This window comes from Harmonia axyridis, chromosome 3 (genome assembly GCF_914767665.1).
Source record: "Harmonia axyridis chromosome 3, icHarAxyr1.1, whole genome shotgun sequence".
Lineage (NCBI taxonomy): Eukaryota > Metazoa > Arthropoda > Insecta > Coleoptera > Coccinellidae > Harmonia > Harmonia axyridis.
The window spans coordinates 20891748-20918600 of NC_059503.1; the positions used below are offsets into that span (position 1 = coordinate 20891748).

At 35.1% G+C, this 26853-nt stretch overlaps 1 protein-coding gene across 2 annotated transcripts in view; it reads right to left on the bottom strand.

Moving 5' to 3' along the window:
* The window catches only part of LOC123677030, a 180525-nt gene that overhangs the window by 35238 nt on the left and 118434 nt on the right, over positions 1-26853 (bottom strand). For both annotated transcript variants that reach the window (XM_045613434.1, XM_045613433.1), the window contains exons 8-9: positions 12083-12432; positions 8466-8661 (exon numbers count right to left, since the gene is read on the bottom strand). In XM_045613434.1, the coding sequence (XP_045469390.1) occupies positions 8466-8661; positions 12083-12432 (546 nt within the window). The remainder of the gene's footprint in view (positions 1-8465; positions 8662-12082; positions 12433-26853) is intronic.

Here is a 26853-nt window from a genome sequence, read left to right on the forward strand (position 1 = left end):
AATATTTTATCCAGGAGAAAATTGTGATTCACGTTTTCATTTCGAATAAATATGGGTGACAAAATCTTTCGGCGAAAACAACTTGGAATTGATTATGTCAAAAACAACCATCGTATATTCCCAATAAGGAAGAGTATTTTCTACTGAAAAATTTGAAGAAGAGCATAAATTGGATCCTATATTTCCTATTCATGAAGTAAATATTTCAAATTTCCTATGTTTCTTCGATAAGGATCTGAGGAAAGAGTTGTTCATAATAGATGGATAGCTCATAAATATACTCATATGAATTGTGCATCTCAGTTACCAATTTCAAAAGCAACAAAGTTACATTCCACAATTTTTTTGTATAAATAAGTGATATTTCTCATGAAAAACTACAACTACGAATTTCATTAAGATTCCTATAATAAAACAGCAAAACAACATTTTTGATTTATCTTTTAGGGGCTGTAAGGCGTAACTCCCAAAGGATGCATTTTCGGATAATATTATTTAGAACAAACAACATCCATTTTCCTAGAAATTTCGGTATAGAGTAATGAAATATCACGTATAAAGAGACCCAAATTCAGGAGGGTTTGAACCTCGGTTTGAACATACAATCTTTATGTATCCAACATGAATCCTTAGGGAGCAGAGATGAATTCGTTGCTGGAATCCTCCTTAGCGCTAGGCGTGAAAAAGTTTCCAGATCTGGAAACCTTACGCATCAGTAATAATTTCGAGACCTCCTTTCAGAAGTTCGATATTAAGTTAAGAACCGTATTCCACGCCCAAAACTTCGGGAATTCTGAAGATATTGCACATATATGAAGGGGAGATTCTTTAGGAGTTTGGTATGCGATGAAATTGTTCGTTATTCGGCACAATTGTTGATCTAATGGATATTGCTACTTTAGAATTTTCTAATGCACTAAAAATAACAAAACCTGGGGATTCACGGCTTGGCTTGATTTTCGAGCTACTTGGCTTGAGCTTGACTTGATTTCAAGTCAAGCACAAGTCAAGTAGTAGTTTTTCAATCTTAAGTCAAGTCAAGTATTTATTTATCAAGTGCTTGAATCATATTAAGCTACTTGATTTTTAGCAGTTTTATTGTGTAGTGTCACATCAATAACCTTGCAAAAAATACTTTTATTTATTCAACTTATTGTATTAAAGAACCGATAATATCAACGTTTTTTTAATGAAAACATGAATTAAATCACTATAAACATTAACAAGATAAAAAATAATTAAAAAATATCATAATATCAAGAAACCTCCAGGCTTTGTTTGATTTCATAATTTTCCAAGATCTAAGACACATTGCGGGTTTTTGTAACTTCAAGAGCAACTCTGGAAAATTGTCTTTCAGCAGGAGCTAAAGATGCTAGCGTTGATGAAAATCCTTGGCCATTCTGGCCAAGTTTGGAAAGATATTTCTGAAACTACCAAAATCTACCTATCTAAATAGATTTCATAGAAATATGAGAAAACTACTAATAAAGTCACACTAGCGAATGCTTCAGTCTCTCGTCGCTCACGAAATTTCCCTATTTAGTCTAAGCGCGCACGAAATTGCAGAAATATATGCCATGCGACGCGTGCATCTCAAGCTCAAGTAATATCAAGTAGCTTGATATCAAGTCAAGCAATAAATATTTAAAATCAATTCGAGTAGTTGGTTAAAATTTCAAGCCACTTGGCTTGACGAATCCCTAACTAAACGTGTTTTTGCTGATTTCACAAACGCTATCAGAAAGTTTCTATTAGTTTTATGATAGTTTTTGAGATACAGGTTGATTGATGTAAGTCTTTATATAAGCAAACGAAACAATACTAGCGTACGAAACAAAAATATTTTCCAGATTATTTTGTCTATTATCAGGAATATCGTTACAATTTCTGCAGTGAAACAAACTTGATTTATTTTATCCGAGCTGTTAATTTGGTTGACAACTGAACAAATACATAATACTGCAGTTAACCGGGAATATATTTTATTGTTGAAGGTAATACATGTCAGTTTACCTTGCTTGAATCCAATGGAACAGTAGAATTCAATAAATAATATGCAAGACTATAAGGAAGAAAATCCATGTTGGAGCAAATATACAGAAATAAATATCCTCGTATCATATTAGAGTAACATTTACATTCCTATGGGCTGAAAGGACTCTCTACATTATTAGTCTTATCTTTCATTTTCCCCAGAAAAAAAGGATTTTTTTTTCTGTTGTGTCATCTGAAGAATTTATTATATAATTGCAGAATCCAGCTTATATTTCATCTGATTCATATCCATATTTAGGCTATAAACAAGGGACATGTCTCAGTGGCCCCAAAATAGTGACTAAAATTTATTAGATCAAGAAGGATCGGAGAACAAAACTGCAACTATGAGGGTTTTTTGCTCTAAATCAATCACGAATTCGCTTAGATTGGTAGAATGAGGAGTCTTTCGAACGGAAATATGGCTCTGCATTAGCTAATTTCCTGTTTATTTTTCACTCTGAGTTTCAATCCAATCTTGACAATCACTCTCGACTATAAAAAAGTTGAAATAGGCGAATGTCCTTTGACTATTTATTCAACCTCCTCAACAACTAATCTAAAAAAGGAATATACGATGCAGTATCGATTTCTCAAGTCATTTTGCCCGGTCTGAATGATCTCTTACAACTTTTCAAGGCTTAATTCGTAGAACTTCAACAGTCGGAACTTTCTTTTTATTAGTTCTCCTTACGTTTTCCTTCTTCCAAGCCAATACATCTTCATGAAGCTCGAAATTGGAATTCGTGATACACCTATTTTTGGAATATCACTTAATTCAAGTTAATACTTCCCTTCGCCTTCGTTCTAAGGATATTGAATGGCTGAAAGGAAAATTTTAATTTTATTCCAGAGATGAGAAGTGTGAATCGACAACGTGAAGGAGAGAGAGATTGAACTTATATTTAAGATATTAAAATCCGTTATCAATATTATGTAAATATGGTGAAGTATACTATAAATAAAATTTGCATCGAAGAATTTTCATTTCATAACTTTCACTCATATAGAGGTTGCTTCATTTTTAAATTAATATTTAATGATCGCGCACTTGTTATGGCCATTTGGGTGCTATGAATATGTTCCAATGTTCTATCAAAAATACAATCGAAGAGTGCAGTCCAGTAGGTAGCAATAACCGATGTAATTTGAAGAATAGTTATATGGATTAAGTATTATTTCAGTAATTAGAGAAATGCCATTGCAATCGGAATTCGGAATACTATCACTAAACACTGATGAGGTCGAGTAAAGATACCATCGTTTTAATTTACATGAAGCACAAATTTTGTATATTGCTTACACACAAAATGAATTGAATCTCGAAATAAATGAAACTATTTATTTATAAGGTATCCCATCAAAATGGATGAAATAGAAAAACTCAATATCAATGAAACATATATTTTTGAAAAACCGGTAACGGTATGCATTTCGACAAATCTTCGCCTGAAGAACTGCGTTGATAAATGAATATTAAATATAGGGTATCCCATGGAAACACTTCTCTATGAAGGGTGTACACTTTTAAAACGACCTAACTTCAAGGGGAGATTATACAAGTGATTTGCAACAAAAAATGTCATATTATAACACATGGTCGAAACATTGGTGGTTATTACACAATTTAATATTTGTTAATTTCACGGAATTTATCACTTCTTTCCGAGCTTCTTGCCATAAAACCAATTATATCTTATTCAAGTTTGAGTATTTTCGTCTTTTTCATTGTCATCACGTTAGCCATGATATTACAGCAGAAGGAAAGTAGCTAGCACAAAACATGATATGTCGTTCGAAAGCCTTCAAAAAGGAGAAGTTTTTACTGCAAAGGAAACATATTCTCATTTATAGTTTTTCATTCATAGAACGATTGAAAAGATATTACTTATTTCGCTCTCTTCAGAATATTTATATTCACCTATTCACCATACTCGTTTGTTAAACTCTTTTGCCACTTATGACCTCTCATATCAAGGCAAATTCAGAATATATGATCAAATTCGATGGGGACGCAGAAATGAATAAGATATAATTGGTTTTATGGAAAGAAGTGATAAATTCCGTGAAATAAAAAATGTTAAATTGAAGAATAACCACCAACATTTTGACCATGTGTTATATGACATTTTTTGTTGCAAATCACATGTAGAATTTCCTCTTGAAGTTAGGCCGTTTTAAATGTGTTCACCCTATATATCTAAAGCGGAATTTATTTCTATGATATGTTGGTATATATATTCGATATATGGTTTATATAAACCATAAAAATTACTGAAAAAACTCTACAGAATTTTTCAAAAATCTCGAATGGACACCAAGATATAGAAGAATATTTGAAGCAGTCATAATTTTCAGGAACGACCTGTAACTCGAGAAGGGATCAAGATATCTTTGGTCTGTTTTCTGGAACCTTTTTATTTCGAAAATAGAGATCAGGTTTCGTTCAACATATTCTCCTTAAGTCTTATACAATTCTCGAGATGCTTTCAGTGAGCATCGAGTTTAGGACACCCCTTTCTGTTACGCGGATACTTTGCACTTCGACTTTGAGATCTATTTATCTGTCACAGAAAGTATTATTCCTATTTGCAAATTCATGACAAGACAACAGCGTCCCAAATAAAGTTTGAGATAACTTCACATAATTCGTTGTAGGAATATTCCATAATATTCCTGCTGGTACCTATCATGAATTTCCTAATGCAGACCTGATCCCGTTGTCCTCTTCGTGGTATATAAACCGGAACCGCTGTTCCGGTTCCATTGCGCTCTCCAGGGGCTACTTTGCAACTTACAGTTACGCAAACTCATTAGCATTACTCAGGCTTACACAAAGTTTTCGGGATTTACAATGCCAGGCGTGAAAAAATAATATCGTAGAGAGCTTCTGGAACATTCGGAATACTAGAACAATAAACGTAATGTAGTGTGAAGTTATCTGCTAGAGAGTGTGGGGAACGCCGACGTGAAGTAACTCAGTTAGTGCAATATGCATTCGGTAAATTTACGTTTCTGAAATATCCAGGCACAAAAACTATTATTCACCACTAAGAGAAATGTTTCGCGGTTTCTGCAAGATGATAGCAGAATAAGTTATGAACTGGTTTTGTCAAATGTAGGAATTCATGTTCTGTATTGTCTTCGAGATGCATATCCCACTCATCTTGAATGATCTATCAACTTGTCATTACTTCCCAGCGCTAGCAGCATTGGGCAGGAAGTTTTATGTGGCGTAGATATGCGGGAGTATTGGAGGTAATCAACTCCTCCCTCCGAACTTCAAAATTCCCAACAAGATGAAAAACCAAAAAAAAATGAACCAATATTTCATTTTTCGTTTAAATCTGCACTGCAGTAAAAACTGGGACCCACTTACGGTTCATGAGTCATTATCGTAATTATCGCTTTCAAGATGCTTACGTTTCTTACTCTTTTATAGCAATATGAGCACCTCTACGTCCCAGAGAATCATTAGCTTGTAGGCCTATTATCTTTATGACTATTTTTGAGTATATTATCATCACGAATCGAATGTGTTCTTACGGGAAAAGAGTTCGTTGCTATTTTAATGTAATGATAACTGTATTTGCACATAGATTTGTAACAAAGCGGATGTGAAATAAAAGTTTCAAAACTTATGAGAACTAGTATTTTCGAGATAACAGGTTTGACCAAGTCAAGATTTTGCTTGATGCAGCTATGAAATAATAGTTACAAGTTTGATGTAAAATATCGTGTTGACCGCATAATAAAAACCATAGAAAATTCGAGTAGAATACCGAGGAGAAAAAATAATATATTCGCTATAACATGTAAGGCCAAATTGGGTTTTACACGAAAAATTCAAATCTTCGAAATAAATTATTAAGATTACATATACTTCATGATTTCATTTAAGTCGTTTCAATAAAATTTCTCATCGATTTCTAGTGTTAGCATCTACATTTACCTATCCCATGGAATTCACATTGTTTCAATTATAGGAACATCTCACTTTCTCAGCCCAAAACTTCGATCGTACCACTTAGGGTCACCTCTGTTAATGGATACTGTGCGCATAATTAAAAGGTTATTATATCAGTTTCAGTAGGTAATGCTAGATGATGGCTATCTAATACCTTCATCCGAAAAGGCATTACTCTTCCCATTAATAAACATCTCTATTTCATTGAGCGAAAACATTTGTCATAATGGAACCTAAAGGTTGTTTCTCGAAAGTATTAATTTCTCACTCGAACACAATTTTGAGTTCAATAACTTCTTAATGCAAAACGATATAGGCAAATGAAGTTTGACACGCAGGTCTGCTTCATATGAACATGTTCTCTATTAGTTGGTTACACCATGATGAGTGATGATTAACGACAACCAGCAAGCAAGAAACTCTAGAATGTCCTCAGTTTTTCGAAATATTTTTTTTTATAAAATAATATTCACTTACGTATTTTATTGAAAAAGACAGTGAGTATTAACTCACTGTCTTTTTCAGTAAATTTCTCAAGAATATATTGAGGATCAAAAATTTTTAAATAATTATTGATGTTCTTTTATAGGCGTTATTATTTGTCACGAATTTTGAAATCTCTGAAATTCCGTTACACTAGTAGCTACAATATATCGAATTTAGATTTAATTATCTATAATATTTGTCTAAACTTTGTGGAAACTCTGGAATAGAAATAAAAAAATCTTTCAGATGGGATTCGATGAAGGTAGCGTTTTTCTGAAATAAATTTTAGATATCAAGAAAATATGCCCATACAGTTCCTAAATGTGATTCATTTACCGATTTCAGTACCCTGCTCGTCGGAATAACTCAGTATCAATACATTGTATGAAAAAATAATTTAATCTCTCCTAGAGCTCCTACAGCATTTCTTTAGAAAAAAAATTAAATATTTTATTTAGACAGCCAAACTGTATCTGTTTTTTTTTTTAAATCATGTAGTATCTTTACCATTAATTATTATATCTTTCACAACATATTTTTGATAGTCCGCAAAGCGTTGAGCAAAAGTCACATGGCGGCTTGTCCATGTTATTATAAGTCTATGGTTGGTATTTATATCTGCGTCGTCATCTGGACTGGATAGAATTGAGTTTGAAATAATTTTGTTGGATTAAGATTTTCCTCGAAATAGACCTCAAAAAGCTACATTTATCCGGAACAAAAAATATTTCTTAAAAATTCAATTTATGATTAGTTTTTATTTTTTAATAAACATAAGAAGTATCGCAACTATGAAGAAAATCCTCCTATTAGAAACTATTATACAAATTCCTTCTCAGAAATAATCGACATCTCCACGAACATCTCAATTATTTATCAGCCTACAATTGAAATTCTGCGAATAACTTGACACGAGTCTTGTCGAAACGTTGTGAACAGTGGGACAACCCAAATACTGATATCACCTAGAAAGGGCTGCGCTTCAATAGATCCTCGAAAATGAAGCATCAGGAATTCAGGCATAGATGTCGAGCCAGGCGGAACAGTCCGTCTAATCAGACCAATTCCTTGAATGAATAGCTGTCATACCGGGCTTTGAAGATGACTTGAATCCAGATATTGAATGCTTTTGACACTGTAACATTCAGACAGTTCGACAGACATCCCGCCACTAACACCTTATTCCGAAGATATTATACCATTACACAATGACTCGGGCAATAAACAGACAATTCTCGTACACATTGGCGTACACGGGTACAACAGGTATTATTTGAACTACAGAATCCAGCATTACATTTTTAGAACGTTACTTCTATTGGACAACCAAGGTTGCTGCATATTTACATCGCAGAAATTAAGATCCAAAGGGTTTCCCAATTTTTCATTTGGAATAGCCCGCTATCTAGGCAGCTGTCACTTTTGGAACTTTCATATTATGACAAGTAAAAACTAGGCCATTACTAAGTAAAGAATGTTTCAACAATGCATTGAATTTTTAAAAGTATTTACAGTTCGCAAAACTGTGTTTGGTCATCGCAGGAAAGTCAGAAGAGAAATGATTGGGTACTAATGTTTGACTGATACGCGGAAGCCACGTGGTGGTAAACCGTCTTGAACATTTTATGGCAAAATCATCACGCTCCGCAATGTAGGTAGGGACAACTAAGTTGCCATACAGATGATTCCATCAGTAGACACTAGATGAAACAGAAAGCCCTCTGAGAGAGGAACACTAAAAAAATTTGATGAGTACCTACACGTCGCCAAGAAATTTTTTTTTTTAAGAGATCTGATTGATACAAAATATTTTATTTGAGGCTAATATTGATAATAATGTGTGCATGAATTTAACATTTTTGGAATAAAATTTCATTTCACTGATGCTGTTTTCTAATATGTTTTTATCTAATCTTTTAATTACATGATTTTCAAAGGGTAAATTCTGAAAACATTTTATAAAAAGTATATTTACCAGTAGTGATGAAGGGGTAACATTCGTGAGGTTCTAAAAAGTGATGATCATGTCCCTCGTGCTCAGGTATTGGTGGTGGATATTCCTCTTCAGGGGATCGCTCAGAACCGTAGCCTTGGTCGCAAAGTGCTGTTTGCGTATCCGAGAATTTCCAATGCAGTGGCGCGCCGTCACTCAATGGTGGAATTCTAGGAACCTGTAAAAAAGATCTCATTGAATTCAAAGTGCCGAAGAAGAGATATTTTAAAGGTGAAAGTTAATATAACACGTCATTCAATAAGTCTAGGCCTGGTGCACAAATGGCACTGTTAGGGCCATACCATTTTCTATTCTCATTAATATCAAGCTTCAAAAGATGCCAGTCAACATATCGGAACATAGAGTTGAGTCTGGATCGAGATATTGAAGATTCATGATATGATCACCCTTCTTATACAGCATTTTTACACGAGCAATTTTCAATATATCAGGAAAATACCATCCAGCAAACACAAATAAATTATGTGTGTCAAAACCCACAAAACAGGTGTCAACCATGCTGCAGCACATTTTAACAAATTTGATGAAATGTTATCTACGCCTTGTGTATATGAACTCTTCATACCGTTAATGATGTTAAATATTTCACTCTCAGTAACAAAGATAGAGGAATCAATTTTATTTTTAGGAGTGTCAAGTGTTAACTAGAAAAAAACTAAGGTAGGTATGTATCAAGTTTTTGTAATGAACGAAAAAAATGAGGTACCTATGACCTGATCCCGGAAATCACATGTTAACACGATCATAAAGAGCTGCATGAACATTATTAATTGAAAAATCCTATTTTTTCAATTATAATTTACCTACTCACCAACTTGAGAAGAGAAACCATTTATTCTCACTGATTATAAAAATTCTTTCAATGAGAAAGAACAACTAAAAGCATTATCAATCATACAAGAGAATGGGAACGTGGTATTATCTCTATCTAAACTTTCTTATCTCACAAAACTCTTATGTTTACCCTCTCAAATAAACCGACCTAGAAAATATGTGTATTCAACAACAACGAGAATACTTCCTCCCCAAATGTTTGGTTGTGTATCGCCCATTAACATAAATATTCAAAATTCGTATATACTTAACTAATTCATATAAATCACTGCAGATTTCATACAGGGTTTAATTATTTCCACATCGTCTGCCGTTTGCTATGAACAGCTTTCAACGCAGTTAAATGCATATTGTTGGTTAATGAAATCAATAATCATTCCTTATGCATTAAGAACCTCACGTTTCGTCTACAACTTGACTAGATATCTTCAGAAGCTTCTAATTCGTAGATTGTAACTCGAAATATTTCATTTTAAATCGCCCGTTATTTGGTTCATTTCTGAAGATGTCATCTTTTGAGATTTTTTTTTTCATTTTTAAGGTAGATATGTGCGTATTCTTATGGAAAAATTTTGTTCGATGTCATAAAAATACGTTGCCTTCTATACGAGGCAATATCTTCAAAGTGAGCCACGAAAAACTGGCCATATTACGTCTAACTTTTACTCTCACTGCATTACCGAGTTCGTCTGTGAAGAGAAGCGACCCAATGAGACCTCCAGACCACAATGCAGACTAAATAGTGGCACGTTTTAGATTCATTGCTTTCTTATGAATCATTCGCAGACTAGCGGAGACCCAAAAGCGGCAGATTTGCCTGTTAACCATACAATGTAAAACGAATCGATTCATCAAGTCGCTGGTTGTGATTTCTGAAATGTCTACAACAATGCTTTAAGTGTTGTAATCATGATGAACTCGTGAAATCGCTTCATAGTTAAATCCATTAATTCTTGTTATTGCAAAATGTTCGAATAAATTGGACGGCCGCTTAAGAGAAACTTTTTCAAATGCAGAACGCCGGTTTCTTGTGTACCTACTTGAAGAATTTCCGGCAGAGGTCCAAACTTGGAAGGGAAAGAAACAAGAAATTTCACAAATGGAAAAATGGGAACAAAAAGTCCCACTGCAAGATGGAGGAGTATGTACGAAGGGCAGATCCATCTCAGCAGCGAGACAGCGGGACGGAAAAGAATGAATTTAATTTTTTTTCCAACGCAACATCACGTCATCCGTACGAACCTCGTTTTTTATTAAAATAACTGAAACGGAACGGCAGAACCCAGTAGGTACACCCGCATAAAGAAATAGCTGAGTTTTCATTTATGCAGTATTTTCAGCGATTGCCTGGACCGAAAAACATAAGCGCACTTTGTTTGATGTAGCAGGGGTTGAAAAAAATGCGGCATTTCATTTTGTATATGAATGCTCGTTTGGTGCAGATAGCAGCTTAGATTTGTATATGAGTTAGAGATAGGCACGATTTTGTTATCCTGTCAGTGGGGAGAGTATAGTTAACCAAAAAATAAATATTCCGCCTTATTTCTGGAATAAGTATTTCAGTTTTTGCTCTTCGGAACCTGAGAATCACAGAAATATTAAAGGTAAGTAAATATCCTGTATTCCTTTAAACTAGCCTTTCAGGTTCGTGACACAAACTTCCACACTCCTGAGAAAAGTTGGACTTACCCCACTTTGTTGCACAATATACTATTTCTTTTCAGTTAGAACCAAAGTCGATCAAAATTGTTAGAATGAAAGCGGTCTAGAATTGTATTAGAGTGACTGTAGTTTTTCAACAATTGCTAGTGATTTGAATGGGATCGTATCAATGTCTCTAACCGTTTCTCTCAACACTGAATTCGCCAGAAATAATAATTTGTCCCAAGGCCGGCGTTAGTGGTGAAACAGTGAAGCAACTGTTTTAGGCGCCTCTTTTCGAGGGACGGCAATTTAGCCCAGTTTGTGGCCGCCTTTCATATTTCTGAAAAAATATAGTCTTGATTCTTGAAAACAACATCAGGTTGGTCCGCTTTGCTGCGTTTATCAACATTCTCTGCAATAAAAATCAAATCTCCGAACCGTCTTCCCTAAGCCTCCTGTTCAATAACTAGCACGTGGCAACCCAACCAATATAAACAGCATTGCCTATTACCCTAATCGAAAATTGAAAGAGGGATGAAATGTATTTCACAAAGACCAAAAGCAACACTATTTTCGCTTTCGAATGACATGGAAGTTGTTTACACATTCAACATATGGAAAATTCCTACGATTCTGCATTCGAAACTAATTACTGATAAATACTAAATGTTTTCAGCGGAACATATGTTTTTAATCCCATTTAGTTTTCGAAGCTTTGCATGCCTTACCGCCCTTTGTATCTTGTGGTGTGATAGGTAATCTTTCATCGATCGTACGCAGTGTCTTGTGAATGTGAGAATCAGATATATTACTTACGCATTTTTCATCGGCGTCGAAGAAATCCAGAAATTTAATGTAGGTAAAAACGTCCGAAAAAAAAAAGATACCCATTGGAAACGATTAGCAAAAACGCTAGAGAAATCAAAAATGGCTAATTATAATCGGGTCAGGTGATGTTTTTTGTTGGGGAGGGAGGGTGTTTATTGATTCTTCTTCAGCAGGGCGCCAAAAAATTCTTTGCTTCAGGCGCCAAAATTTCTCGCGACGGCCCTGATTTTTCCTAAGACATAAAAACCCCACAGATCCCTGATTTCACATACCTCATCAGCGGCTGCCTTCTCGCAGTCATAGTTATTGTTGCAGCTTCCTGCGTCCCTGTCGTCCAAATAGCTGGGTAGGCTGCCGCAATATTTTCCTTCATTGTGCCTTCCCTTGCCGTTGCAGATGCTTCCGCTGGACTGCGACCTTCGGCCGGATAGGCCCTTGGACGAGTGGCGGCTGACGTTGGCGCCCATCACTGTAGTCACATGGTGGTCTGCTTGGGATGATAAATGCCTTACTAGGTCTAGTAAATGGGCGGCAGAGGAACCTCCGTCGGGGACGTCGAGGTCACCCTGGAAGATCTGAGCGGAAGCAGGCGATGTGTGGTGTTGTTTGGGTTTGATGCAAGCTGGAACAGAGGAGAATTAATTGTTAGAGGCTTTTCGGATCGATGTTTCACATAAAATTTCATTAGTCTTCGGAAATATTACAATGACAGAATCCTGAGCTCGAAATATAAAGAATTCAACCTTAAATACCTAGATAAAATGTAATTGTTGTCGTGATATTGATGATAGACTATACGTTTGATAGTTAATTGGATAATCTGATAAAATGTGTCTCCTTTCAGAGTTATTCAAAAACTTTATGATTAGTAGCCTCCTAGTACTTTAAAACTATTTCGTGTACGGATTGAAATTCAATTTGTCTAATAAATGCAATCCAATTATCCAAAACATAGATATAATTCATAGCAATTAAACATTTCGTTAAACATTTTTCTTAATTTGTTCGTTGACATTGTGTTTAAAGTAGGTACTCTAATTCTAATCTTTTTATGACATGTCACTTTGCAGATTAATTGAGAAGGGTAAGAGAGGACAAATGGATTTCATGGGGCGAAAGTTTACATTTAAATACATTAAAAAAGCAGGATTGAAGAAGAGCGTTGTTTCCATAACTTCCACCATATGCATGGCGCATGTCGTTATCAGATTTTGACATATTCCACGTAATTTTAGCAATTTTCAAATGCTCAGAAGATCAAAATACTACGCCTTTTTCCGTTATTGTTTGATAAAAGAACTCTGACATTCACTTATCGAAATCTTCATTATTTGAATTGAAAGCAGAGGGTCTCGCAAAACCTCGAAAATTATCTTTTAGGGGTACCTAATTCTCTATCATTATTGTTAATGGCATTGAACGAATAATTTTTGTGTTATTTTCAAAAGGAAAAACTTATTGAATTGTAAACCGACAAGGCTGACATTGAACTGATATATTTGTTTATTAAATTAAGGACTTTCTCTATTGTCATTGTTAACATTCATTTCATGAAAAAAAAAATAAATAAAAATTGGCTGATATCATCAACTATGATTCAAGCTAGTTTCCACTTTTTTGATACATACTTGGAGGATATCATAACTGATGGAACCTATTGACCCACATACCCTAATTGTATTTCTTTATGATTCACCTTCGAAGCACATATCTCGAAAACTATAAGAGACCAGCAAGTACAGCTCCAACTTCAGAAAACTGAATAGAATATATTGAAGTCAAAATCTACTATTTTAGAAAACGTTAATCGTCTGCACTGAAATATCTTTATGAAAGTAAACATCAGAAAACTACTACTCAATTGTGAGATCAAGGTTGAAAAGTTCGTAAGATATGAAAAAAAAATTACAGGAATATCACTTTGAACAAGCTCGCCCAAAGTTAGGATCTTTTGAGCGCTTGTCATTCATGCGCCCTTGGAGACTACAGATTAGTATATAGAATCCAAAGGTGCCATTGACGTATGAATGAATGAGCGCTCAAAAACCCTCAACTTCAAGTTATTGTTTTGCCCATTTTTTTATATAACAGCCATTGGAAGAAATACAAACTCATTCACAATAACTTAAATTGTTGAATGAAAATTTCAAATTAACGAAGTAGCAATGATGACTATTATTAACTCTAAATGTTACGTACTCTCTCTTAGCTTACACGGCTCGGTTCGAAACCATTCCTGGATAATAATTGTAATTATCATTGACCCTTGTGTTGTTGTACTATCATTGTGGTTATTTTCACGACCAAAATATTTATGTTTTCGAATGCAGTTTATTTTTGAAGCTACTAGAAGATTCAAAATCAAATAACTTGATATTGTGATATTAGTTTTTTGAAAACCGTTCAATTAAAACACAAGTTTTGAACAGTGTTTCAACAGTTGCTACGAATAAGGGCAAAAAAACGATTGCCTTGAATGAAGTGACGAAATGTTGTCATCTTCATTAACTACATATAAAAAAAAATTCCGACTGAATTGAAATCCGAGTTTATGCGTGACTTGAAATTTAGTTTGCGCTCAGTGTTCCATATTCATGTTGTTTTCAGTGTTTTTTGCCATTCTATTACATGACTTCATCAAACTTAATCACGTCCGAATGCATTCAAAAATTCATTAGTGGTCAATATGTAAAAGACTTGCTTCGTTCTTGCTGGAAGTCAAAGTGTTGAATCCTATAGCGACCGAGTATATATAAAATGATCGCCTTTTGAATCAGAAGAGATAACTGCCAATTGTTCTGTATATCAACCATAGAGTGATACGCATAGATAGAGAGAGTATACGCACATTTTACATGTACCCAACATGGTTAGATAACGTGGTCGGATTGTGATATATTTTCAAATCCACAATTTTACTATATCACTATGAATGTACATAATATTGAATGAAATATATTTATTTGAGTGATACCCGACTGAATATGAGAATTTGAATATTTGAAATTCGATATTCTCCCTAATTGTCGATTTATTGTAAGCATAAATTGGTTATGGACCAGCTGAAATCCGAGCTTTGGCAACTATTGCGCTCGTAGGAGCGCAAATATCCATCGGTTGTTTCACGTCGTTTGGCGGGTTTGTTTTCTAAATTTCGGATATATTTAGGTATTTATCTCAATATATTATGACTTAATATGAAACATTGATTTACTATGGAACATAAGAAGTGTTTCCTTTTTGGAGAAACCGGTGAATTGAGTGAAATATCGTATCATTGATATGTATTCATTTCCGCGCCCCTTGTGTCAAATTTGATGGTTCATGCGGGAGACAAAATTCGCTTTTGAAAATGATGTATGTTCCCTCTATCTATGTTTATTACTCTGAGATCTCAACAATCAATTCCTACCATGGTTTGGACATAAAATGCGTTGCCGCTATAAAAAAAATTGTGAAAAGTGAAAGTAACATTGACAGTTCTGATAATTGGATTCATAATTCATCCAATAGTCATATAGGTTGAATTAGTGAATGGATTCCAAATGATGATAAATCACTATGTCACGAAGCTTTCATTTATTATTAATTTTTATTTGATTTTTTCTACTAATTGGAAGAAAAAATGACATATAAAACCTCCCTCCATAATGAAGAATTCGACATAGCATAATAATTCGATATCTTCATGATATTTTTCATTGAGAATAGTTATTTATAATACAAGTGCAGAAGGCATTGATATTCTTCCACGAGTTCAAAATTCAAAAACGAGCCACGAAGTGGCGAGTTTTGGAATGAACGAGTGGTAGAATGAGCCTTCTGTACACGTATTATACATTATTTTCTCTAATTCATTGCTTTTTCATTGAAATTAATGAAATATTTCCATAAATATAATTTAGTGATTTTTGCATTGGAAAATGTTGGTTGGCAGAACTGATTTCTTTAAGGCAAATTGATGAATTGACAGATAAAGCCGTGGCGGAAAGTTCGGAGTACCAACATAGAATAATAAAATATAACCATGAAAACTGTGCGTTTCTGATATATTCTCGCACGATTTTGTTCTACAAGATGTGGAAGAATGAACGGAATAACCACAGAATTAGAGAAACGATATTTCATTACTTCTAATTGGTCCATGCTTCGCCATATTTTCCTGACTCGAATTTCGAATGCCCGATATCGCATTGTCTATGTTTCTCGAGTAACTGATCATTCCGATACAAAAATGAAAGCTGATTGTTTCCTTTCTTTGCGAACGGAAATGATCACAATGCAACTCTCATTTTCACGATACACAATCATCCGAGACATGGTATCGACTTCGCCCTTATTAGGAATCTTCTCGAAAACGAGAATAATGGGTGAAAGCACTAATCACGCGAAGAAAGTATATACTTCGGGGCAATTTTTAGAGAAAAATCCAATTAAATCTGTATCAGAGCGATGGCTCTTTCTGTGTTGCGAGACTTCAATTTCAGAGAAACAATGGGAATGAAGTCTTCTTTGGGTAGTTCCGACCGTTTTGTTGCGATATATTGTCGAATAGTATGCTCTGTGGCGGTCTGTTAGAGAAAGTAGTGCGAATCGAGAATTCTTGGAGTTTATATTGGAGTGAAGTAAATAAGCATTGAAAAGATCTTTAGGCTGTATGAAAATAGTTATTTATAATACAAGTGCAGAAGGCATTGATATTCTTCCACGAGTTCAAAATTCAAAAACGAGCCACGAAGTGGCGAGTTTTGGAATGAACGAGTGGTAGAATGAGCCTTCTGTACGAGTATTATACATTATTTTCTCTAATTCATTGCATTTTCATTGAAATCAATGAAATATTTCCATAAATATAATTTAGTGATTTTTGCATTGAAAAATTTTGGTTGGCAGAACTGATTTCTTTAAGGCAATTTGATGAATTGACAGATAAAGCCGTAGCGGAAAGTTCGTAGTGCCAACATAGAATAATAAAATATAACCATGAAAACTGTGCGTTTCTGATATATTCTCGCACGATTTTGTTCTACAAGATGTGGAAGAATGAACGGAATAACCACAGAATTAGAGAAAAACAATTATTAAAATATTTTCAATGGACATCGGGAGAGGCCAACTAACTACGATTGAAAAACACAAAATATTTCAACTTTGCACAATTTCAAGAATCGAAATTCGATTGTTCACACAGGTTCCGTTTGAATTGAAAAAAAAATGAATTAGGTATCTGGAAATTCAACAGGACATATATAGGTTTTTTCAATAGGTTTTTGCTACACACTTGAAATATATATCTCCATTGGCATTTATGAAAGTGTGGTTTATTGTGGAAAATTTAACTAATCTTGATTTTCTTCATTCAAGATCATGCGGTTGGTCTGATTCAGTGTATGAATAGATGATTACCCTTTTTGACATATGTATTCTACAACTTTGCTTCCGCCGTTTTGCAATAAAAGGCTGTAGCGGTAAGTGGTAGTCGAAATAAATAGATCGTAGATGTCATACAATAAGCTAAGGTATTTGTAAAAATAACGCCATCGAACTATTTATCGATTTGTGTCTGCATAATAAAGTTATTCTCGATTAAACAAGTCAGCTTATGAGCCAAATTCTCGTTATTTGCGGGAGGTTTTAATTTTCTGCTGCAGTATGAAGAAATCTGCGGCTTAAGGCTCATCGAATGCTCTCAAATACCTATGTAAATGCAGAATTGGAGGCATTATTTGATCAAGATTCGTATCAAACTCAACAATGATCCTATTGGGAGTGACGCAACAAGCCATTTCAATAGGTTTGAAAGTCATGGGAATAATTCAGAAACAAGGAAATTGGGTGCCGTACAAATTGAAGCCGTGAGATGTTGTTTGCTTGTGAACAGCTGCCTTGCAAGGCAAAGACGAAAGGGATTGTGACTGGACACAAAAAATGGGCTCATTAAGATAAGAAGCGCAGAAAATCATGGGGATATCCCGGCCATGCTTCCACATCGATGACCAAAACAAATATTAACGGTTCCAAGGTCAAGCTTAGTATTTGGTGGGACCAGCTCGACGTAGTGTATTATGAGTTGCTAAAACCGACTGAAACAATTTCAGGCGATCGATATCGAACGCAAATAATGTATTAGAACCGAGCATTGAAAGACAAACCGGCCGCAATACAACGATAGATATGATGAAGTGATTTTACAGTATGACAATCCTCGACCCCATGTTGCGAAAGTTGTAAAGACATACTTGGAAACGTTGAAATGGGAAGTCCCAACCCCTCCCTCGGACTATCACTTGTTTCGATCAATGGCACACTACCTGGTTGATCAGCAGTCTCATGAAGAAGTAAAAAATTGGATCGATTCGTGGATCGCTTCAAAAAGTGACCAGTTTTTTCAACGCGGGATACGTACGCTGCCCGAAAGATTGAAGAAAGTAGTGGCCTTCAATAGAGAATACTAAATGTATAACCAGTTTTTCACAATAAAACCTCGAATTTCGAAAAAAATACGGCGGTAGAATAGTTGTACCTACGCCTATATAGATTCCAAAAAGTGCACGAATGCTCTCAGAGATTATTGTTTTGAATAAAAACTCCGGAAATAATTAAATAAATACCTACCCTAATTGAAACAAAAATAGAGGTTATGTAATTATTCTGATATTTTAAAATAACTTTCGTTCTTATTCATGAATATGAATGAGAATTTAAAATCATTATTAATGAATATGGATAAGAATAAAAATTTGGAATTGTATTTTCTATTAATTTTTGAAGCTGAAACATACTCTACCACAGTTAACGAATGACGAAGCTTTACATCAAAGCGAATTGCCGAATGATGATTTATAATGGCTTCATTGAAGTCGATTAATGTCAAATATGCGACAATAGAACGGAATGTTTGGACAGAAATTACTTCAGGTGTCATAACAGTGTAACGATGTATTAAAGAAAATATTTATCTGAGAAATGTAGCTCTCATTAGAATTGTCGGAAAGTCAGTTATTCAAAACATTTAATCAATTTCTATGAATGATAACATAATTTATATTCAGCAATCATGAAAAATGAATACCTAGTCGCATTCAATTTGAAGAACGTGTAGATTGCGTTTCAAGTTCCCATTCGAAATTATTTCAGCTCTTGATTCGGAAAACTCAAAGGTTATTATACTACGGGTTTTCAAGTGCTCCAAAAGAAATTAAAAGAGACCGAAACCACTCAAACTACTTCAGATCGATCTGTATAATTTTCGGTGATATTCATTATCACTATCAGATGCTTAAAACCACTTCCCCGCTTTATGTAACAACGTCAAATATGTGACACGTGATTCAAAGCAGAACGAAATACGATATTTTTCCACTGATTGAATCGACCCTTATCGTTATAGATCCCATACTCCATAAGGGTTGACGTTTCGTAGTATTGAATTACGAGAATTTGGCTTTGTTCTTCTCATTTATTTTACCATCCGAAAACAATGCGCGATATTTGAATAGACTTCTTTCTGTTGATCTTTTGTTCAATCCTATGCATATGGAAAATATATTGACGTTCAGAATGTATAATTTCACACATGAATTGAGGATTTTGTATAGATTTGAGGACAATAGGATGATAGAAGGTGAATCCTCTGATGATTCGAGTGATTCGAGTAATTATTTCACATATAAACAGACTAAATTTCAACCTAGTCGCAGATTTTATTACAGAATTATTTGAAAATTTCTTGAATGACGATCAGCAGAAAATTTTGCATTCTGCTTGAAATTGTTATTTTCTATCTATACTTTAAATTTCTACCTGATGAGATCTGTTTCCAAGGAAAAATTGGGTATTTCTTATCCAATATTCTTTTGAATTTTCTATATTCTTGATTAAGAGTGGTTTATTCTCGTGATCTGCCAAAGTGTAACCCGTCAAATTGCTTCTGCGTCCACCGTACTCGCCCGATCTGTTCTCAGACCTCAAAAGAATGCTCGCTGGAATGGAATTTAGTGCCAATGTAGAACTAATCGCCAAAACTGAGGCCTATTTTGAAGCAAAAAACAAATCGTACTACAAAAATGGTATCGGAAAGTTGGAAGATCGCTATAATCGCTGTATCGCCCTCGAAGGCAACTTTGTTGAATAATAAAATCGAATTTTGAATGTGTTTTACTATGGTAGACCGAGGACTTTTCAATTGGCCTGTTATGATGCTTTTCGGCAAATACTTAGTTCATATGCCCTCAAATTCAACTTCTGGACTACCTTGAGACGAGTAATTTACTCATCTCCAACTCTCAGAACGTAACATTGCATGTAGATAGCGTGAAGAGTCTGCAATCGAGCAATCGAGAAAGTAAATATCTTTTCACCCAGTACACCATTACAAGCCTCATATTTTTTTGCAACCAGAACATAATCGAGATCATAATATTTTTCCACGCAAATGCAACCAGCCATGATCTAATATCACGATAATGCAGCTCGTTAACTGAGAGGTCATCCATCAAAAAATCCAACACATCAAAGTATCTCAGAACGAAGTCCATCACGTAAGTGCTTCGTCGTCGCCAAGGGAGCAAAGTGCCCAAGTTTACATGCAATTAACTTTTCTGCTGACGTCGTTACGAGCGTCTAAGCACCGAACAAAGGTGCATTTACCTTAATGCACATCACACCTGACTCTGCGATTATTAGCATAAAATTTCCATCTACATATTTCATTAGAGAACGCTCTTGTCGTCGCATGATATGAAATGTTATACCGGAGCACATCTTATTAAATATGGTTCGTCTTTGCTTCGTTCCCTGCAGGAGTTGAACGATCCAGTCATGGACGGATGGAAGCCGTATTTGTTTCCTACTGATTCACCCCCTATATTCTGGATTTAATGTGAAATTTAATTGCCTGACATGATTCCAATCAACTTCTGAATTCGATACTGCACAGTTCACTTTGATGCGAGGAAGCTGAAGAATGCTTCAATTAAGAGCTGACAAGTAGACTGTGAACTCGAAGGTAAATGTTCCAAAGTTTCTAGACCTTTTGCACGCTTGTTCTACAGGAACGACAGGATCTCATTTTGCCCAAATGTCTGTTCTTCTCAAATTCTCAGCCGAGGGTGGACTTGGGTTCAACTGAATGATGAATTCGACGATCAAAAAAAAAAAAATGTAAACTTGAAATGCTTAGGGTAGGTTCAAGGCCCAGCTATCTAATTCTTCAATGGTCAAAATGGACCAACAGATATTTTGTTGCCGTCATTTTTCATTGGTAACTAATTAATTTTTGGGCGCAGAATAATCTACCAGATATTTTTAAATTTTATATTCTTGTGATGGAGGTAAGTAGACTCCTTTAAGAAGCTCAGTTATCTTATGAGATCGTTCAGTTCGTTTTGGTTGTAAATAACACTGTGAAGTTGTTAAATCTGCTTGGAATTCACTGTCATACTTTGAACTTCTTCTTCAGGTGCCATCTCATTTGGGAGGTTGGCTATCAAAATGGCTACCTTCATCTTCGACACTGCAGCCCTAAACAACTCAACAGAACTGCACTGGTACCATTTTCTCAAGATGTTTCACCAGGAGATTCTTCATCTTCCTATGTTCCTTCTTCCCTGTATCACTATCTGCAAAGTTATATTTCTTCCCTCTCAGCACATGACCCATATACTGCAGCTTTCCAATCCTTAACTTGTTCAGTATTTCCCTCTCCTTACCTATCAACCTTATCTTGAGGATTCTCCTGTACGTCCACATTTCGAACGTCTCCAGGCGATTACTAATATCCTGCATCATTATCCAAACTTACAATAAAGTATTCAATCGAGTACAAGCAAGAAAGCATGTTTCTGACTTTAGAAAATTAGTAGGGATGAAGCTGGTATGAAAGGGAAGGACCATAGGCAATTCCAAGAATGAAATCAATAATTCTTTTGGGAAATTTCTATTTTGGCTTTTCAAAATATATTTATCTCTTTATTTTTTGCATATATCGAAACAAACACAAATTACCTCTATTTCAAAAACCAGTACTGAAAGCGTTTTTGAAATTAGCACATCAAAAATATTCGAAATCAGTTGTTGAATTTCCGGATTTTTTTTTTTTAATTTTGTTTTGTTTGTCTTTGTTATCATTGTTGAATTTATTATTATTATTTTATAGTGTTCTTTATCCTAATATGATCTGCAGAAATTTTTTCTCTCATGAAAGAAATCATTGTTCACTGGGATATTTATTTACTCATACATTTATAATTATTTACAACATACATATAAATGATTCCTTCCGAATCAAAATTTCTTCCCTAATCGAACCCTTGTGATAAATAAGTAGATTCCAACCCCATTTCGCAGCTTGTTACATCCATATCGATTCAATCAAGTTGTGGTACCGTGTCAGTGATGGGATATGTGGAGATCGATGGATTATTTCCTATGATAAATGTCGAGAAGTATAGGATGCAGAAATGCCATCAACTAGAGTTAATTTCGACATTGCTGTCAACATAATGAAGTGCACAAAGCGTGTTGGATTAATCTGAGTGAAATTGACGATGGGTCTATACCTGAAAATGTCACTGATGTAGTAGGTATAAATGCCCCGTCGAAAATGTGGCAGTGTGATATATCCCTTCAAGGCTTAATGCTGATCTGTTAGTGCGAATATTGGAATAAATTTCTCATCATAACGGGTTCTCTGTAGGATGAATCATTATGAATAGAATCACAGGCTTTGAAAGGGTTATACCTAGAGGGAATAATTTCTTTCACTTGATTTTTTCCAACATTATTGAAATATCATAGACATGATTTTGTGAAAATATAATCGTTATATTTTTGTTGTTTTTCTTTTTAATGAAATTTAACTATTCTTCTTGAATAAATCAGTTTCTGAAAGCTGAGTACTATAGATATACTAACAGAAAAAGAAACAGCAACACCCAGAAGGAGCTGTTTAAATTTTTAATTTTTTTGATATAACATAGATAGTATAGCAAGGAGTAAATTATTGATTTTGGAGAAAAAAATCGTAGAGGTTTTATCATGTAAACAATTTTTGTTACTTAAATATTGTACTCGTTTTTTGCAAGTTTTTTGAATTTTACAACAAACCAGCTGTTCGAGGAGATTCAAAGTCGATGTTTAGTTGTTGTTAAAATGCCTAGAGAACGTGTACGTGGAATTTATTGCCAGCTAAGTGAATTTGAAAGAGGTCGAATTATTGTTCTACGGGAGGCGGGGTTGTCATTTCGAGCAATCGCTAACCGTACGAACAGAAATCCAACTACTGTTATGAGATGTTGTCGAGCGTAGTTTCATATTGCCCAAAATCGAAGAAGAATTGGCACCGGACGTCGAAGGGTCACAAATGAAGTTCAAGATCGACGTCTTAGGCTTATCGCCATTAGAGACCGATTTGCGACAACTCGATCTTTGGCTGATGAGTGGTTAGAAGAACAAGGCCATCCTGTAACTGTCCTAAAGGTTTACCGCCGGAAAAGATCTCTCTGACGGTTGAACATTGCCTACAACGATTACAGTGGTGCAGAGAACGTCAACATTGGAATATGAAATGGCATCAGGCCGTCTTTTCTGATGAATCTCGACTCTCCTTGGTCGCCCAGATCTGCCGATCTTTCGCTCATAGAGCATATTTGAGACATAATGGGTAGAAGGCTTGGAAATTTACCCCAGCCCACACGGACTTTGGTGGCTCTGAGACATGAAGTCCAAGTAACTTGGGATGGTATCCTTCAAGAAGGAATAGACCATCTTATAGCATCAATGCCGAGACGTGTTGAGGAGTGTATAGATAATGGCGATGGACAAACACATTATTAACAAATTTATTAAAAAAAATTGTAAACCCTTCCTTTTTTTCACCAAATTTCAATCATTTACACCTCGCTATACTATTTATGTTTTACCAAAAAAAAATTAAATTTAAACAGCTCCTTCTGGGTGTTGCAGTTTCTTTGTCAGTTAGTATATTTGTATTAATTGAGTCATAGTCTACAAATATTCAACGTGAGTTCGAAGATCTCAAAATTATTTCTTTGCTACTACGACTGTCATTCATTTTTGTCGCATATTGACAGAAGAATATAAACGAACACGAAAATGAATTGCTCAACAGAGAGGTACCATATAGCGTCAAGGTACGTGCTTAAAAAGCTGGATCTACGAAATCGTATTGGTACTGTGTCAAATCTGTGACCAATGGCTTGGAGAAAATAAATCTGTTATTATTCAAATATTTTATTGTGGTATTCGAGTGATTCCGACCTCCCACGCTGTATTTTACTGCAGACCACATTTTTCAACGCTTGAACTGGTGCATATTCGAAGTAGGATAATGCCAAATGCCATTCGAAGCGACGTATGGTCTTAGAAGGGTAAGAGTTTTCCGCTGATTAGATGCAGGCAGGGCAGTTGCAGATTAGTTTACTATCTTATATATATTAATATTAAAAAAACCTCTCATCGCAAGTCCACAGACTCCTTCCTTTGCAAATATTATTTATTCATTGTTCACGAAGAACTGGATTACATGTTATTCATTTCATCCTGATTTCATATAACACGAAATAAATACTAAGTAATGCATATATTATACATTCTGCAAATACAAGATAGAATAGGGTAACGTATTTTAAAATGCTTTTTTCTGCAGGAATAATCTTGAGTAGATTAGATTCATTTCAGAAGTATTTCATCTCTTATGTCGGCATCTCAACTAAGGACAATTAATATTCAATCTTTATTTTTAAAACTCATAAATGATTAGGTTTCACTATCCGTTACATCAATAGAACACATAATTTTATGTATATCATTGTTTATTCGATGCCTGTATCTTCTTGTATGTGATTTTCCGCAACTGAACGATCTTTCTATCCAATCCTATTGAATATTCTTTACTTTTCTTGTTAATTCAAACGCTTCATTACCAAGTATAAGGTGTGTGAATAAGTCTTTCCCGTTTTTTGTAAGAGATGGCGCCACCAATACTGTGCGAGTATTTAATGGTTACATATGTCGTAATCAAAGCTTATTCATCTGTCAACAATTCCACACTAACACATTAGTTGAAATTTTTTCGCATCATAAATTTTTGAAATCGTGAAAATGTTGAAATTTGAGCCGAGTCGACGTCATTTGCGGGAAGTTTCACTTTATTGGTTCAATTTGAAGAAATCTGCTGCCGAGGCGCATCGGTTGCTTCAGGAAGCTTATGGAGAAGGTTGTGTCGATGATTCAAGTGTTCGCGGATGGTTTCGACGCTTCAAAAGTGGCGATTTCGACGTGGAAGACAAGGAGCGTTCCGGGCGGCCGCAAATCTTTGAAGATCAAGAATTGGCGACTTTGCTTGATGAAGATTCGTGTCAAACGCAAGAAGAACTTGCTGAAGCATTGGGAGTTGACCGAACAACCATTTCCAAGCGTTTGAAAGCCATGGGAATGATCCAAAAGCAAGGAAATTGGGTGCCGTACGAACTGAAGCTGAGAGACGTCGAACGGCGTTTTTTCACTTGCGAACAGCTGCTTCAGCGACATAATAAAAGAAAGGGTTTTCTGCATCGTATCGTGACTGGCGATGAAAAGTGGATCCGTTACGATAATCCGAAGCGAAGAAAATCATGGGGACTACCCGGCCATGCATCATCATCGACGGCCAAGCCAAATATTCATGGCGCCAAGTTCATGCTCTGTATATGGTGGGACCAGCTAGGTGTGGTTTACTATGAGCTTCTGAAACCGAATGAAAGGATCACAGGCGAGGTCTATCGACGACAATTGATGAGTTTGAGCCGCGCACTGCGAGAAAAACGGCCACAATACTCCGACAGGCACGACAAAGTTATTTTGCAACATGACAATGCTCGCCCACATGTTGCACAGCCGGTGAAAACATACTTAGAAACGCTCAAATGGGAAGTCCTACCCCACCCGCCGTATAGTCCAGACATTGCTCCGTCTGATTACCATCTCTTCAGATCGATGACGCATGGCCTGGCTGACCAGCACTTCCAGGAAGCCAAAAAATGGGTGGATGACTGGATAGAGGCCAAACCGGTCGAATTTTTTCGCAACGGGATTCGTATGTTGCCAGAAAGATGGGGAAAAGTTGTAGCTAGCGATGGCCAATACTTTCAATAATTCATTTGTAACCATTTTTTCACAATAAAGGCTCAAAATTTGAAAAAAAACGGGAAAGACTTATTCACACACCTTATAATATTTATCAAATATGGTACAATCGAATGAATCAAATAGGAAGAATTGAGATTTCTTTCAGTTTCTGTTAAAAAACAGTTTATTAGCGAAAAAAACAAAACATTCGAGCGTCATTGAAGCAATATTACATGGTTTGGAATTGATCAGTTAAGACCGCATTTATTCCATTATCGTTGTAGGAATTAATAGTGGAAGAGAATAATAACAGCTATCGATATAAATGTGGAAGCACTTAGTTTTTATTACATCAATTACTACAACAGGAAAACGATAACGTCAAATGCATAGAAAAATTTCAGGAGTCTCGCAATCAACTTATATAGGTACTTATTTTACCATTTCGGCGATTTCTTGAAATTGGAAACTGGAACTTGAAGATATTGAGAAATAACGTTGTGAAATTTTACTATTCTTATGATTCCAATTGATATACTCAATATTTCTTCCAATCTCATAGTCTATCAGAAAAAAAGCTTTTTGTAGTTGGATTCACAACACATGACTTTTATAATTACTTAAATACTTGATTATCTGAACATTCTGAACCCGCTTTGAAAAGTTCAAAAAATCAAACAATATCTGAAATTTCAACGCCGAAATCATAAAAAGAAACACGGTAAAAAAATTCAATTAACATCATAGGTCTTCAATTTAGTGACTTTCATGTCATGAGTTTTTCATAAATTAATTGTTTTTGTATTCGTTTGCTCAATATTTACATTTGGAATTTATCATCAGTTTCAAAGATGAAAGAAACGATATGCTTGTGGAAAATCAACTATTCTAGCAAAAGTTGTTAACTTGGCTCTTT